The sequence below is a fragment of the Hyperolius riggenbachi genome, chromosome 3 (assembly GCF_040937935.1).
Source record: "Hyperolius riggenbachi isolate aHypRig1 chromosome 3, aHypRig1.pri, whole genome shotgun sequence".
NCBI classification, from domain to species: Eukaryota; Metazoa; Chordata; class Amphibia; order Anura; family Hyperoliidae; genus Hyperolius; species Hyperolius riggenbachi.
This window is the reverse complement of record NC_090648.1, coordinates 492,156,913-492,174,796: the sequence shown is the minus strand read 5'-3', so window position 1 is coordinate 492,174,796 and position 17,884 is coordinate 492,156,913. Positions and strand designations below refer to the sequence as shown.

The 17,884-nt window shown below is 46.6% G+C and overlaps 1 protein-coding gene across 2 annotated transcripts in view; it reads right to left on the bottom strand.

Moving 5' to 3' along the window:
• Positions 1-17,884, bottom strand: part of FBLN1 (fibulin 1) — a 112,885-nt gene that overhangs the window by 10,371 nt on the left and 84,630 nt on the right. Inside the window, exon 15 of one of the 2 annotated variants that reach the window (XM_068278208.1) lies at positions 12,492-13,244. The exons of the other annotated variant lie outside the window; for it this stretch is intronic. Coding sequence (XP_068134309.1) covers positions 12,893-13,244 — 352 coding nt within the window. The 3' untranslated portion in view covers positions 12,492-12,892. Of the gene's footprint in view, positions 1-12,491; positions 13,245-17,884 lie in introns of those variants that run through there. 2 annotated transcript variants of the gene reach the window in all.

Genomic DNA, 17,884 nt, shown 5'->3' with positions numbered 1-17,884 from the left:
AGACCAAAATGGAACTTTTTGGCCAAAATGCAAAACGCTATGTGTGGCGGAAAACTAACACTGCACATCACTCTGAACACACCATCCCCACTGTCAAATATGGTGGTGGCAGTATCATGCTCTGGGGTGCTTCTCTTCAGCAGGGGCAGGGAAGCTGGTCAGAGTTGATGGGAAGATGGATGGAGCCAAATACAGGGCAATCTTGGAAGAAAACCTCTTAGAGTCTGCAAAAGATTTGACACTGGGGAGGAGGTTCACCTTCCAGCAGGACAACGACCCTAAACATAAAGCTAGGACAACAATGGAATGGTTTAAAACAAAACATATCCATGTGTTAGAATGGCCCAGTAAAAGTCCAGATCTAAATCCAATCGAGAATCTGTGGCAAGATCTGAAAACTGTTGTTCACAAATGCTGTCCATCTAATCTGACTGAGCAGGAGCTGTTTTGCAAAGAAGAATGGGCAAGGATTTCAGTCTCTAGATGTGCAAAGCTGGTAGAGACATACCCTAAAAGACTGGCAGCTGTAATTGCAGCAAAAGGTGGTTCTACAAAGTATCGACTCAGGGGGCTGAATAATTACGCACACCCCACTTTGCAGTTATTTATTTGTAAAAAATGTTTGGAATTATGTATGATTTTCGTTCCACTTCTCACATGTACACCACTTTGTAGTGGTCTTTCACGTGGAATTCCAATAAAATTGATTCATGTTTGTGGCAGTAGTGTGACAAAATGCAGAAAACTTCAAGGGGCTGAATACTTTTGCAAGCCACTGTATATCTTTCCTTCAAGCCTGGTGTGACAGACCCAACTCTAACTATAAACGCCTGCTTACGTGAACTACAGCAATGGATGAATGACAACTGGCTGAAACTGAATGCAGACAAAACTGAAGTCCTTCTGATCGGATGGCAGCGCATGACAACAAAGCAGTCTTCACCACTGGGAATAGGAGGCACGGATCTACGAAGCTCTGATCATGTGCTTAGCCTGGGAGTTCTAATTGATGGGGATTTAAACTTCAGAACTCAAATCTCTGCTGTGGTGAAATCATCCTATTTTCACCTGAAGAACATTGCAAAAATCAAGCACCTCATCCCCCCAGAAGATCTGCCCACCTTTGTCCATGCCTTCATCACATCCCGACTGGACTACTGTAATGCTCTCTACACTGGCCTTCCAAAAAAGGTCTTGTACCGCCTATAGCTGATACAGAATACTGCTGCCAGACTGCTAACCAACCAACCCCGTCACTGCCACATAACGCCAGTCCTGCACTCCCTTCACTGGCTACCTATAGAATGGAGGGTCCTATTCAAGATCGGCCTACTGACATTTAAATCCCTGAATAATCTGGGCCCTGGATACATGAAAGATATGTTGCAGCTGCGTAGCAATCCCCGCATTCTCAGATCCACAGGTTCTAATAATCTAGTCATACCCAGAGTCCACTTGGAAACTTTTGGTCCCAGAGCCTTTTGTCATGCTGCCCCTACGTTTTGGAACTCCTTACCTCAACAGATCAGGACAGCTCCATCCCTGGACGTGTTCAAATCCAGACTGAAAACCCACCTGTTCAGTTTGGCATTTGCAGAAATGTAACTTTTGTTGTGTGAATACTTCATCCTACTACCAATTACTGAATCTGAGAGAGCCTAAGCGCTTTGAGTCCTATGGGAGGAAAGCGCTATAGAAATGTTATTGTATTGTATTGTAAAAGTAGGTGAAAAAGTATTTTGGAGTATTTTTTTGCTTGCTGGGGGCTTAAAAGGCAGTTTATTGCTACGTTAAGTGTTTATGGCTATAGTTCCTCATATGTGAAGGTTACGCTGTAGTCTGATCCACTCCCGACCCAGACAGAGACTGTCAGTTGCATACCTGATGCTTAACTCTTTCAGGCAGAGAAAAAAAAAAAGGAACACAGCCTAGTTATTTGCGTGCTTGGCACTGTACAGACACGTCTGTCTCATCATGTCACCTCGGGTATCCTTGAAAGTGCCCTGGAAGTTGCCATCCTGTAGTACTTGCACTATCCTCAGTCAGTGCCTGGGGTGGGTGCTTTAAGGGTGGATGGATAATCCCGATAATTTAAAGAAACTCTGTAACAAAAAAAAAAGTTCCCCTGGGGACACCTCAGGGTCCCAATGAGGCTTCCCCCACCCTTGTAGCTGCAGGAAATCCAGCACTGGCTCCCTCGAAGTCTCCTGCAATTCTGGCTCGACAAGCCTGACAAGGCTTGCTATATTTACCTTTCCTGACTCCAGCAGGGCGCTGTTGAGGCTCTCAGCATGGAGATAGGCAGAAATAGCCGATCTCCGTCGAGTCCGCTCTACTACAGTGCAGGAGACTTGCAGGAGACTTGTGCCTGCGCAGTACAGCGGGACGACAGTGATCGGCTATTTCCGCCTATCTCCGAGCAGTGTGCCGATACTGCGCCTGCGCTGGAGCCGGGAAGGTAAATATTTATATCCCCGCTGTTCAGAGGGCCAAAGCGAGACCGCCATGGGACACAGGAGGACGGGGGAAGCCTCGATAGGATCCGGAGGCTTCCCCCACCCGAGGTGAGTACCCCCCAGGGGAAATTTTTGTTGTTACAGGTTTTCTTTAAGTATCACAAACATACCTCCCAACTTTCTGTGGTGACAAAGAGGTACACTTAAAGAGACCCATAGATAAAAACAACTAAAGATTTCCTCCTGCCCCATAAGCTCGCCTGAGTCCCACGCCATCCTCCCGCGGTCTGCCGTTCAGCCGCGATCAGCCCCGGTAACAGCTCAGTTGCTTCCAGTCTGGGTCTTCTGCGCATGTGCTGACCTCCCGCGCATGCGCAGTAGACCCTGACTGGACGCGACTGAGCTGTTACTGGGGCTGATCGTTATTTTTATTTCTGGCACACTTTAAGCCACACCCCTAGTCACGCCAGTGGCACACCCATAGTCATGGATAGATTTCATTAAAAAAAAAAAAATTAAAACTACACTGGTCCTTTCTATCCTGGTTCATTTTCCTTCATATTTACATTCAAAAATAAGAAAGACATCAATTTAAAGGATGGGAATAAAGTTTAGAGTAAATGTAACACATTTTTTAGTAGAAAATACATACATTTACACAGATCTGTACATCAGTCCTGAAAGAGAGACAAATGAGGAAGAAAGAGGGCTCCCAAAGAGCAACTAATATAAAATAAGAAAGGTGGCTTAGCTCTGTGATGACATTTTGCACTAGCAACGCATTTCGTGGGTTTATGGCCATTTCCTCAGGCCAGTAGGAGTGCCGAGAATTGTGTATAGGCAAAGCACGGAGGCAGCTTATACCCAAGCTTTATATTCATCTGGGCGCCTCTTAACCAGTTGTAAATTTGAAAAGCCCACCGCCTCCTCCTTTGTACAGACTGTGACCGCACCCGGAACATTTGGGAAACACCCGAGTGGAGACGGGTTTGTGATGCTCCATCTGCTTGTTGTGGTTGGTTGCCCTGGCTGCCTGCAACCCACCGTTGTGAGTAGCACTTTTTCATTCATCCTATTCTTTTACCAGTAACCTATTGCTGTATTTTGGATCCAGTTGCCGCTGTGTTTTCATTATAAAGTACAGAACCACCTCACTCCGAGCCCAAAACATGGACATGGGCCTTTTTTTAGATGATGATGATGACACATTGGCCAGTGAGGCATCACTGAGGGTTGTCATTGTCCTCCTGTGGGAAGACCTGGAGGATGGAGCTGATTGCAGGAGAAACCATCATCCAAGTGAGCTTTTGTCTAAATAAATTGTAGTGTTTGCTGACTTCAAAGAGGCTTGAAGAGATTGCCAAACCTTCTTCCAGGAAGACTGCGGGAAATATTGACAAGCAATCCAAAAGCACGGCTGACGTCACACAACATTCCTGGCACCGACCCACAACCAAACATCTGGCGGGTTTGCCGATAGGCTTCTGTTAAAGCGGACCTGCACCAGAATCCCAATCCTCGTGTTCCAACACTGTGCAGGTCAGCAACACGCTATTGCATTATTATTATTATTATTATAACTTACCATATGCTATAAAAGCCTTGCTCTTGCATTACTACTTCCTGTCTCCATCCTCGGCTCAACACCAACCGGGCTGAAGAGGGGGAGGGGCATTAATAACACCACTGAGTATAACATGGAGAGTCTATATCTAGCTTTAGATTAAAGTGCCCATACATTACTTGTTTTCCATCAAGCTATTTAAGTGATACCTAGCCGAAGCTTGGGATCAAAATCAGAGCCATACTGTAACGATTGGTGTAGCACACAGACGTCTGATTATTGGGTGATCTGCAGAATCACCAATAATACAGACTCTATACCCGATTATGTGGTGATCTGAAGTATAGAAGGCTGAGAAACAGAGGTGTAAAGTGTTTGGTGCAACATTAGATAAATGGATAGATCTCACCAGAGAAGCTGGTGAGTACTATCTGAACAACAGTGCTAGACCTCACCAGGGGAGCTGGTGGGTACTAGCTGCAACAACAGTAGTATAAATAATAGGTCTTTACCAGAGGAGCTGGTAAAGTACTAATAACAGGAGTGACAACAAAGTTTGGCTAAACCTTAGCAGAGGAGCTGGTAAGGTACTATCAGCACAAGCGACTGAATAGTTTAACTAGACCTTACCAGAGGAGCTGGTAAGGTACTATCAGTCACAGGAGCTGTATAACTTAAACTAAACCTCACCAGAGGAACTGGTGGGTAATTAAACAAAAGAGCACCTCCCCAGTGGCAAAGGCCCACTGGTGAGTAGAGAGGTCAGACAGGCAAGGTTTGGCAACTGAGAGGCGAATACAGTACAGAAACGTGAGGCAGAAGAATAGTGAGTAATCAGGCAGAGGTTCAGCAACTAAGGTCAGATAGGCAGAAGTACAGAATCGATGAGCAATAGCAAGGTCAGAGTATAGCCAGAATCATACACAGGTAATCAGTAATACAATATACAATAGTCCTAGTCTTGTGTGAAATCCCTGGTTTCATCCCAGATCAAAGCACACCGGATACTATCTAAGGTCTGAGCGCTAACACGAGTGTATTCGCAACAGCAGACAAGTTGCGAATACACTCGTGTTAGCGCTCAGACCTTAGATACCAATCAGCCAATCCGAGCGGCGTGAGTCACCTCTGACGTCAGCCGACCGGCAGGTCAGCTGACTCGCCTCCTTCCAGCATAAAGGTCCTGTCTCCGCACGCGCCCGCGCGATACAGCGACCCTATGAGCACGAGACAGTACCGTTCCCGGCGTGCTAGGAGCCGACGGAACGGATGAGGCCTGAGAACAGGGAACAAAGGCGGCTGCGGGTACACCCTGCGTGTCTGCAGCCGCCATAGTTGCAGATGTTACACATACCTTAAAAGAGGGAAGCCTCGATAGGATCCTGAGGCTTCCCTCTTTTAACCACTTGCCGACCGCGCACTTATACCGTGCGTCGGCAAAGTGGCAGCTGCAGGACCAGCGACGCAGTATTGCGTCGCCAGCTGCAGGCTGATTAATCAGGAAGCAGCCGCTCGCGCGAGCGGCTGCTTCCTGTCAATTCACGGCGGGGGGCTCCGTGAATAGCCTGTGGGCCGCCGATGGCGGCTCGCAGGCTAAATGTAAACACAAGCGGAAATAATCCGCTTTGTTTACATTGTATGGCGCTGCTGCGCAGCAGCGCCGTAAGGCAGATCGGCGATCCCCGGCCAATCAGCGGCCGGGGATCGCCGCCATGTGACAGAGGACAGCCTGTCACTGGCTGCACAGGACGGATAGCGTCCTGTGCAGCCCCGATCCCCAGAGGAGACAGATAGGAGAGGGAGAATGTCGCCGTGGAGGGGGGCTTTGAGGTGCCCCCCGCAACACCCATCAGGCAGGAGCGATCAGACCCCCCCAGCACATCATCCCCCTAGTGGGGAAAAAAGGGGGGCGATCTGGTCGCTCTGCATGCCAGCTGATCTGTGCTGGGGGCTGCACAGCCCACCCAGCACAGATCACCTAAAACAGCGCTGGTCCTTAAGGGGGGGGTAAAGGGTGGGTCCCGGTCCTCAAGTGGTTAAGGTATGGCTCTGATTTTGATCCCAAGCTTCGGCTAGGTATCACTTTAACAGCTCGATAGAAAACAAGTCGAGGCTTCCCTCCCTGATTTGAAGCCCCCCCCATTGTTGAGCGCGGCCCACCCTCAAAATTGGAGCCGTGAAGCTCTTCCTTTTGAAGCGTGGCCGTGCACTAGCCGTGCAAGCCCGCCCACACATGCACAGTAGCACAGAGCCCGCAGCTCTGGTTTACTGAGCATGTGGGCACGCTCGATCGGCTATTGCACGTACACGCCAGTGTTGTTTTGCTACAAATTTAGCTGCCCATGAATTCCGTAAGGAATACAGCAGCGTCTGTAAGGGCGGCCGCCCTGTGAGCAGGAGGAGAGCAGCGCAGAGAAGAGGGAGAGAGGTGGGCACAGTGGTGGGGAACGTCTCCCCCCCTTCCCTCACCTTAGGACTCCCCCTCCTTCGCTCTCCCCTCCAGAACTAAGTCTTGTGTGGCGGCTGGCAGCAGGCCGAACTTACCTTTGTCTCGTTTCAAGCGCCGGAAGTTCTGGTGCCGCTTCTCTGGTGTAGACCAGACCAGACTAGCGGCAAATGCAGAGAGACCATCCCGCGCCTGCAAAGAGACGGAGGTAAGTTCCGCCCACTGCCAGCCGACGCACAAGACTTAGTTCTGGAGTGGGGAGCGAGAAAGGGGAAGCCCTAAGGTGAGGGAAGGGGGGGGAGACATCCCCCTTCCCCACCGCTGTGCCCATGATCGCTCCCTCTTCTCTGCGCTGCTGCCCTCCTGCTGGGGGGACACCTGGCTACCTGTTCTGGGGACATCTCTATCCCTTGCTACCTGTGCTGGGGACATCTCTACCCCTGGCTACCTGTTCTGGGGACATCTGGCTACCTGTTCTGGGGACATCTCTACCCCTGGCTGCCTGTTCTGGGGACATCTCTACCCCTGGCTGCCTGTTCTGGGGACATCTCTACCCCTGGCTGCCTGTTCTGGGGATATATCTACCCCTGGCTACCTGTTCTGGGGACATCTCTACCCCTGGCTACCTGTTCTGGGGACATCTGGCCACCTGTTCTGGGGATATCTCTACCCCTGGCTACCTGTTCTGGGGACATCTCCACCCCTGGCTACCTGTTCTGGGGACATCTGGCTACCTGTTCTGGGGATATCTCTACCCCTGGCTACCGGTTCTGGGGATATCTCTACCCCTGGCTACCTGTTCTGGGCACATCTCCACCCCTGGCTACCTGTTCTGGGGACATCTGGCTACCAGTTCTGGGGACATCTCTACCCCTGGCTGCCTGTTCTGGGGACATCTCTACCCCTGGCTGCCTGTTCTGGGGATATATCTACCCCTGGCTACCTGTTTTGGGGTCATCTCCACCCCTGGCTACCTGTTCTGGGGACATCTCTACCCCTGGCTACCTGTTCTGGGGACATCTCTACCCCTGGCTACCTGTTCTGGGGACATCTCTACCCTTGGCTACCTGTTCTGGGGACATCTCTACCCCTGGCTGCCTTTTCTGGGGACATCTCTACCCCTGGCTACCTGTTCTGGGGACATCTATACCCCTGAACACCTATTCTGGGGACACCTATAGACCTGGCTACCTATTTTTGGGGAACCACCGCTGTCAGATTAAGTGTATTTTGGGGAACTGCTGCCAGATTATGTGTATGTTGGGGGAATCGCTGCTGCCAGATTACATCTATTTTTAGGGAACCACTGCCATATTATCTGTATTTTAGAAGAACCTCTGCCAGATTACGTGGATTTTTGGTGAAATGCTGTAAGATTACATATATTTTTTTTTTTTGGGGGGGGGGGAACACTATGGCAGAGCTCAAACTTCCCCGGCAGACCTTTTGCAGCACTACTAGTCATGTAGTGACCACGCCCACACCCATGACCACGCACGCATTCTGTTGCGTGACCACGCCCATTTTTCAGCACGGCGCAGGGGATTTTATCAGTAAAAAACAAATCCTTTGTCAGTAAATTTTTAGGTATTTGTCAGTAAAAAATAACATGAAAGGTTGGCAACACTGGTCCACGCTGGAGGAAGAAGAGCTGCGCGGCCCCGTTAGGATTAGCAAGTATATGTGTCGCCGATCTTCTGATGGCCGTGCTCAGCAATGGTGGACATCGGAGCAGGGAGGGAAGCTTCAATAGGATCCTGAGGCTTTCCTCTCATTAGGTAAGTATCTAATTTTGTACCCGAGCTTCGGCTGGGTTCTTTTTACGCAATTGACTTTATCAAAAACAGTGTGGTGGACCCAAAGTAAATCGATTGGTGGCCCACACACTGCAAGCGAGAAAATGAGTCCATGAATAATAATGCACTATTAATTCTAGCTCCATTTAAGGGCTGGTTCAGATGGACGGTTCTGTGATGGTAAACGCCGGCTGCAACGCTCGTCATCTAAAGTTTACCAGAGATTAAGCTAATGCCCTTTTTTATGCTTACCTGGGGCTTCCTCCAGCTCCAGGAGGTCTGTGGGCTCCCTCGCCTTATTCTCCGGCCCTCCAAGCTTGCAGAAAAGTATTTTTATCGGCTTTTGGGGTTGCTTCCCAGGGTGAGGCGTTTTTGATCCCTACAGGGGGACACGGAAGTGCGGCGATAAATGATCCTGGAAGCAACATGTTGCTTTCAGGGTCGACTAAGCGCCAGGTAGACAATGGTAAAAATTGGGATCGAATCTAGTAATGAGCAGAAATTACGACTATGCATAATTACGTAATTTACAATTACGCATTGTAATGCAAAATTTCAGGGAAAATCGTAATTAATTTTGTATGTCATTGTAAGGATTTGAAATTTTGCACAATTTTTCACATAATTTTTGTGTAATTTGTGCCGACTTTAGAGGCACAAATTACGAAATTTCATAATTGGAAATTTCGGGGAAAGATCGTAATTAATTTTGTATGTAATTGTAATGATTTATAATTTCGCATCATTTTTGCGCAATTTTCGCGTCATTTTGTGCTGCCCTTAGTGATTAACCTCCTGGGGACTGCCTAACGACGATGGGCGTGGCCACGGCAGCAGCCCTAGGACCACCTAACGCGATCGGCATCAAGTCCTGGGGCTGCAGTTTGCAGGAGATCGCGCGCGCATCCTGCTTTCACCTGCTTTTCTCTAGGAGAAAAAAAAAGCCATACATTTCACAGATTTGAGGTCTTTAACAGCACTGACCTACTAGTAATAAACTAACATCAGTCAGGGAGGGAGAGAGCTGTTAATTCCTGCCCATGAATGCGTGCTGAATGAGAAAAACTAATCGGAACTAAAGCGTTCTGCTACTTGAGCCCATATAATTTTCTTCTCACAGCAGATTGTTTGTCCCCTCTCATCATACAGGTAACAGCAGATGCTGACTGCCATAACACACACTTTGCACAAGTAAGAGAGATGCAGAGATCTCTGGAATTCAGGCAGACCAGAGCAAAGCAGGAGAGGTGATTTACTTTGACATGTGACCTCTTATCTCTCCAAGTCCTGCGCCCTGCTGATTTTTATCGCCCTAGGCCATGGCCTCTGTGACCTTCACAGAAATCTATCCATTTATTAATCTAAGTCCCAGAGTCAATGAACGCCAGTATCTACAGTATTAGATGCCTGCTTCATTGTATCTTCCTGGTGTTACACTGCCATGCATTACTTCCAATTCACGTACTTACGTATGTGAACTGGAAATAATGAGTGAGGAGATCTTGTGGCCAATTAGTAAAATGACATGTAAATGCATTTATTTAATAAAAATACCCACACTGACTTCTAAAATTAACTATTTACCTCCCACATTCTCCCATAGTACCCAAACTTTTTTTTTTGTATAGAAAAAAAAATGTACATAAAAAAATACATAAATAGTTACCTTAGGGTCTGAACTTTTTTTTAATATATATGTCAAGAGGGTACATTACTGTTATTTTTGAATGTATGGGCTTGTAAATATGCGGTTTTGTGAGCGTTTTGCGTCATTTCTATACCTTCCATTGAGGCAAAATCACCTCAAAAATGGCTCAAGCACCGCTTTTCAAAGTGGAATGCAAACGAGCCACTCATATGTGAACTCGCTCATGCAGAATCATTGTGTAAGTGATTTCAGGGCGATTTTGAAAAATCGCCCGCGCTTAAAAAAATAACAAACGTCTGCAGTGTGAACCAGCCCTAAGCGATGAGCGCTGCAGCCGTCGTTTACCGACACAGAACCGTCCATCTGAACAAGCTCTTAAAGGGAACCAGAGACGAAGCTTATTAAAAAATAGGAAAATATGTTATACATACCTGGGGCTTCCTCCAGCCCCATCAGCCTGGATCGCTCCCACGCTGCCATCCTCCGCTGCCTCTATCGCCGGTACCGGTTCCCGTCACTTCCGCCGGACGCGACCAGTCTTCCACATGCACAGGGGCTCCCTCAGGCTCTTTACGCATGCGCCTGCGTAGTACGGAGGGAGCACACTGCGCTTGCGTCGACTGGCTGAAAAGACGGGACTGAAGCAGGACGGCGGCGTGGGAGCGATCCAGGCTGATGGGGCTGGAGGAAGCCCCAGGTATGTATAATAAAACTGGTAGGTAGTTCGTCTCTGGGTCTCTTTAAATGGAGCTAGAATTAATAGTGCATTATTATTCATAGACTCATTTTCATACATTTTAGCACATTTAAAGTGTCACAGAATTGTTAGTGGAGATATCACTGTGTTTTGGGCTGCCATATTGTGTTAAAGTGGTCCTAAACTGAAGGGAAAAAAAAAGAGTTTAACTTACTTGGGCCTTCTACCAGTCCCTGCAGCACCTGCCCTGTGCCTGCGCTTAGACAAAGCGATCCTCCAGTCCCTCGCAGCAACCCTCTGTCACTTGGATGTGCAGCCCTGGTCCACGCACTTCCTGATTGCGCTCCCGTGGGCGGAAGCACTGCGCAAGCACAATACGAAAAAATCTCTACTGTGCATGAACGCGATCAAAGATGCGCATGCGCAGTGGCCTGCCGGAAGAGGGTTGCTGCGGGGGACTGGAGGGACTCTTAGTGGCGGCGCGGGCACAGGGTCGGCTGCGGGGGGCTAGTGGAAGCCACAGGTAAGTTAAAGAGGAACTGCGGTGAAAATAATGTAATAAATAAGTGCTTAATTTTTACAACAATTATGTATAAATGGTTTAGTCAGAGTTTGCCCATTGTAAAATCTTTCCTCTCCCTGATTTACATTCTGACATTTATCACATGGTGACATTTTTACTGCTGCCAGGTGATGTCAGTGGAAGGAGATGCTGCTTGCTTTTTTGGCAGTTGTAAACAGCAGTTGTTTCCCACAATGCAATAAGGCTCCCAAAGTGTGATGTCAGAACCATGGTCACTCCTGACATCACACTGTGGGAGGGGTTTCACCACAATATTACCATACAGAGCCCCCTTGATGATCGGTTTGAGAAAAGGAATAGATTTCTTATGGGAAAGGGGGTATCAGCTACTGATTGAGATGAAGTTCAATTCTTGGTCGGAGTTTCTCTTTAAACTCATTTTTTTTCCTTCAGTTTCGGTTCCCATTAAGTAATTTTACTTTTTTCTGCCTCTCTCCATGCAAATTATAGTGGGAACCTAGTCCATTCCTGGCCACCCATCAGCCCACGTCTTCATCTGAACTGAAACTAGAAGAACATGGAGACTGCCAGTGCCACATTATTTCCTTTTATACAATGCAAATTGCCTGGCAGTCCTGCTGATCCTCTGCCTCTAATACTTTTACCCATAGTCCTGAACAAGCATGCAACAGATCATGTGCTCTGACTGAAGTGCTACTGGATTAGCTGCATGCTTGTTTTAGGTGTGTGATTCAGACACTACTGCAGCCAAAGAAATCTACAGGACTGACTGGCAACTGGTATTGTTTAACAGGAAATAAATATGGCAGCCTCCATATCCCTCCCTCATACTTCAGGGGTCCTTTAATGACATTACACTGTATGTACCACATATATTCCATGGCTGGACTGCAGATAGAGACATACAGGGGGCTGGCCTCTGGAAATACCGAGCACTAGGGGCAGTAATAAGGGCAGTTAAACCATTAGCAGCTTCAGTAGAGTTATTTCGTTTGAGATAAGTTCATGGCAGAACTCCTGCTGGAAATTCTTGGAATTCTTTGATCTCTCACTCTACGAGCAGAAAATATAGTAAATGAAAGCAGAAGTCCTCTACTATTGTGTCACACCGCCCCCTAGTGTCAAGTGGCCATAAATACACATTACAGCAGTAGTAATTAGAAACAAGGACATATAGCAAGTGAGAAATAAAAAAACATATGCTAAAATAAATTGCTTAAGAGTTAATATGTTTGTACATCACAAGGCAACAAGTTTGGGGGGCATTTTAGAAAGTCATGCTATTCCTACGTGATTATCACTTTAAGTATAAGTGCACTGATACATCAGAAATCAGAATATTTAACAAAAATTCAATTTATTTAATTTAGAAGTAAAATACATCACAGGATTGACCGCTCTAAACGGCTTCTGGAACAAAATGGCTGCTATCAGAAACATTTGCTCAGTCACGGTATGCGCATATAAAATTTTAGTAACATTGTAAAAAGTTAAAATTACATTCATTCTATTATTATCGTTTTATCTATTTTTGGCATAATTCATTTTTCTTAATCGATTCCCTGCTTACAAATAACAATAATGAAAGCTGCCCTTTTCTGTACACCCGAGCCCACACCGAGAACAGCATGCAACAAGGCAAACTTTATTGAGTCTACAAAAAAAAGAGACAAACAAACGATCAAACAGAAAAAAAAACCACAGTTATGAAAGTCAGGCCCAGCCCAGAGCACACAACCGATCAGAGCTCCGGCGTGACAAAGACGTGGAGTTTGGCCAGGAAGGTGTTGAGGGTCCCGTGTCGGTAGAGGTTCATCTGGATTGTGAGGAGGAAGTCCTGGGGCTCTGTGATCGGGCGCTGGACGGCCACAAGGCCGCTGTGGTTGTTGACGTTTTTGGTGACGAAATAACCCTTCTCGTTTCCACTGGTGATGGACAGGTGGATGGTATCGTCAGGGAATGCATGGGAGGGGCCCATGCGGAATATATCGGTGGGGACGGGGACGTTGGTGGGGAAGGACAGGTGGTGATAGGTTATTCTCAGGGGCTGGCTCTGGCACTCACTGTCAAAACAAGGCATGCGCTCGCAGCGGCTGCAAGAAAAGTGAGAGACAAGAAGAGAGAAGAGTTAGTGCGCATGAAGCGGGCGTGGCAGCGGAGCAGAAGAGATCACACTAGGGTGCGCAGCATCAGATTTCCTGAGCAGTACCTGATGTGGGTACAGCCCCATGTAGTACTTTGACTGTCTCGACACCCTGCATTATCTGTATGCCGATCCTCCTTATTATAGTGGAGTAATTCCCTCTAGCAAGTTACGGGCAAACCAAACTATCAGACCAGTCTCCTGGAGGTATCTCCAGATGTGGTGCCAGCTTCCAATCCTCCTCCCCCAACAGTGCAAAATAGAGCCCAGCCCCCTTTCCCTGACTAAGCAATGCAAGAGGAAAGTAGGTGGAGACTAGTCCAGATGTGGTGCCAGCTTCCAACCTTCCTCCACCGACAGAGCGACATAGATCACCGCCCACCTTTCCCTTACTAAGCACTGCAAGAGTAAAGTAGGCGGAGACTAGTCCAGATGTGATATCCCCCATCCGATGACAGAGCGTCATAGAACCCCGTCTACTTTTTCCTTACCAAGTACCCCTGAGGGGATGTAGGTGGGACTAGGTCACACTGAGGGTGGAGTCTGGCAATGCATCTGGATCCGTCCCCACCCATATTCCCCTTGTGCTGCTTGGCAAGGTTAGGGATCTTTGTCACTCTGTGGGCGGAAAGGGGCGGAGCCTTGTACAGCATCTGGATCAGTTTCCACCAACATTGCCCTTGGTAAGGTTGGGGATCCTTGTCACTCTGTGGGTAAAGAGGAACGGAGCCTGGCACCCCATCTGGATTTGTCCCCACCCACATTCCCCTTATGGTGCTTGGTAAGGTTGGGGACCTCTGTCACTCTGTGGATAGAAAGGGTCGAAGCCTGGAACCACATCTGGATCAGTCACCACCCACATTTCCCTTTGTGGTATTTGGTAAGGTTGGGGACCTATGTCACTCTGTGGACAGAGAGGGTCGGAGCAGGGAACCACATCTGGATCAGTCCCCACCCACATTTCCCTTTGTGGTATTTGGTAAGGTTGAGGATCTATGCCACTCTGTGGACAGAGAGGGACAGAGCCTGAAACCACGAGCCTCCAGGAGACAGATGTGACAGTTGGGTTTACCGTATGTTGCCAGTGAGGTGATAACTCCGCTAAGCAGGACAGACATATGGAAAATGCAGCGCTACAGACAGCGACCTTACTGCATGGGGTCATTACTACTTCACCACTAACAGGAAACTCTGACTGTTAGAGAGGTTTTACTTCATATTAAAGGAGAACTCCAGATTGTGTGGCAGAACATATATCCCCTGCTTACACCAGTCATTGTAATTCATGAAAAGTTTTGGGCTTGTTTTTAGAATACTTCGGCGAGTAAAACCCAAAAACTCAACAAGACAAATTCTCAGAATCATATTGTTTTGTATGCGTTACAAGAATTACCTTTGGAACTGAACTTTTCACCTTGTGTAGCTCTGCTGGCCTCAGCTGTGCGCCTATCCATACAGACTTAAGACCCCCACTACCTCTAGTTTCCTGTTACCAACCTGAGGTCTTACACATGTTCAGCACCCACTTCCTGTGACAAGTCCAGCCTCCTCACATGACTTCTACTGTAATACAGGGATGTCTGGCATATATTCTGCTTCTACTTTGGCAATACCTAATTCACCCGTCCACTGGCTGAATCCAGTGAGGAAAGGAAGCAAGCTCTACTGCAGTGACAAGCTCATTAGTCCCAAGAAGCAGATATATTTAATCCAAAACTTTTCTTCCATACACTCTTTATAATCATGTATTTTTCCTGATTGCTGTCAGAATTTGTCTGGTTCTACTTTGAGTTTAGTTCAGCCTTGAATGCACTTTCTGGATGTGTTTTACACCCCCTGCTCTGATAATGATAATCTGCCTCTCCCAGCCAATATGTTATTATTGCAGACAACCTCTGTGCCCTTGAAGATGTAAGGCAAATAATCGTTTTTTCTACTTATGCCCTATTCATTCTAATTTGTCAGCCAGACCTCCTGAGAGGGTTCTTTAAAGCATCAGGGACAGCCATAATATCCCAGGGCAAAAACATATATATAAGTAGATAAATACTTGTTCTACTTACATAGCATATGTATTGTACTGTCCATGTTTTGATTTCAGTGAATTTTATATAGTAAATAAAGAGAATTCTGTTCCTGGCATTTTCCATCTTAATTCCCTCTGACTGAAGCCAATCCTGATGTCATTTCCTCCCTTACTCTTTTTTTTTCTCCTAGAAACTGCACCATCATATCTAGCCTGCTTTGCAAACACATGTGAGCACAGCATAGTTCGTACTTGAGTAGCTTCACACTGAACTACCCTCAGCCAATCAGCGAGGAGCAGGAATGGGGGAGGGGAGATAACAAGCTTCCCTCTCCCCGGCAATGTACCAGAATAGAGCCAGGCTGACTGAGATAAGATTTATTACAGCAGAAACATTTATGATTATACTAAAATGCTTGCAATGCAGGGTCAGGTTGTAGACTGCATAATCAACACAGAGCAGTGGGTTAATGGAATTTGATTTTATGGCTGACAATCCCGTTTTAAGATTTAGCAGCTAATAATAAATTTCTGAAGGACATCAGGTTCTTTTATAGGTGTAGATTACAAATGTTATTCTCTATCCTATCCAATGACAGCTGACGGAGTTCTCCTTTAAGCTGAACTGCAGGCAAACAGCAAAAGACACAGTTACATGACACATATGTGATCCGTCTTATCAACCATGGTGTAATCCTGTCCAGCCATTCCCGAGATCCATACAACGTGGCTGATTCAGTGACCTCACTTTTCCCTACTGCAGTGGCTACCCACATTTATTAATGTAATAAAATCATTCTTCATTCACAAATGTGTTAGCATAGGTTGTTATGTATCCAGATTACCACAAGGTGGGGCTGGTTGCTCACAGGCTTCAGTGTCTGTTTATTTTCCTTATGTTAGAAGTCATGGCAATTAAAGGACAACTGTAGTGGAAGGGATATGGAGGCTGCCATATTTATTTCCTAATAAGAAATACCAGTTGCCTGGCTGTCCTGATGATCCTCTGCCTCTAATACTATTATCCATAGACCCTGAACAATAATGCAGCAGATCAGATGTTTCTGACATTATTATCAAATCTGACAAGATTAGCTGCATGCTTGTTTCTGGTGTGATTCAGACATTACCGCAACCACAAAGATCAGCAGGGCTGCCAGGCAACTGGTATTGTTTAAAAGAAAATACATATGGAAACCTCCATATACCACTCACTTCAGTTGTCCTTTAAGACAGCGAGCTGTGTGTCAGAGGCTCCCTTAAAGAGTAATTTTAATTCAATGAAACGTAATGCACAAAACTGCTTATATTTTACAATATTCAATTATAAATATTCCTCTCACTTCAGTTGCATTGTTTGCTAATGATCACATGACTGATGCCAACACAAAGGGGTGTGGTGTTATTACTCTCAGGAGCCAAATAACCAATTCCAGAACTCACAAGGAAAATACTGGACTTTTGTTATGGCAACAACCTCATTTTTCACAAACCACAATTGGCCAAAAGTGACAATTAAAGGTGCACTATGGCAAAAAATTGTAAAATTTAATTGTAAAATTTAAAATATGTGCAAACAGGCAAATAAGAAGTATTTTTTTTCCAGAGTAACATGAGCCATAAATTACTTTTCTCCTATGTTGCTGTCACTTATAGTAGGTAGTAGAAATCTGACCGAAGCGTTTTTGGACCAGTCCATCTCTTTATAGGGGATTCTCCTCTCTATAAAGGTATTCCCTAAAAAATATTTAAACAATGATGCTGGCCAGCTTTCCTGCTCGCTACACAGTTTTTTGGCAGTCGGACAGAGCAAATGCCATTCACTAAGTGCTTTTGAAAATAAATAAATCCCTGAGAATCCCCCCATGAAGAGATGGACTAGTCCAAAACGTGTCGCTTCTGTCAGATTTCTACTCCCTACTGTAAGTGACAGCAACATAGGAGAAAAGTAATTTATGGCTCATTTTACTCTGGAAAAAAATGTACTTCTTATTTGTTTATGTTTGCACATATTTTACATTCTACAATTTTTCGCCATAGTGCCCCTTTAAGGTAGCCATACATCTAGCGATGATGGGCAGATTCGAACAAGAGACAAATCTCTCTTTTATCACATCTGATTAGAAAGAGATCTGTCGGTTACCCATACACTGCAGGCCGATACCCGATCTATTTCATGCTGATACCAGTTTAATGTCATGTTTGGCCTTGTGTGACGCACGCGACTCATGTGGTTGCCAGTGTACACATGGAGACGTTACTCCAGCAACCACCGGGGGCGGGGACAAACGATATCGCCCGGAGCCAGCGGAGGTAATGTATAGTGCACTGGGGGGCACATTGCACATTAGGTGGGGACAGAGTTGGCGGTTTTGTCACGTTGGTCCCGATATCGCTCGCGCACCCAATTGAGCAAGCCGGCCCTACATCGACCGATTCATGCATCCAATCTCGGCCCGAAATTGGTCACACAGTCGATTGGGCATGCACATGGCGGCCCCAATTTTCGAACGATTTGATTATGATAATTGAATAGGACCGTTGATCGGCTGCCAAGTCTTCTG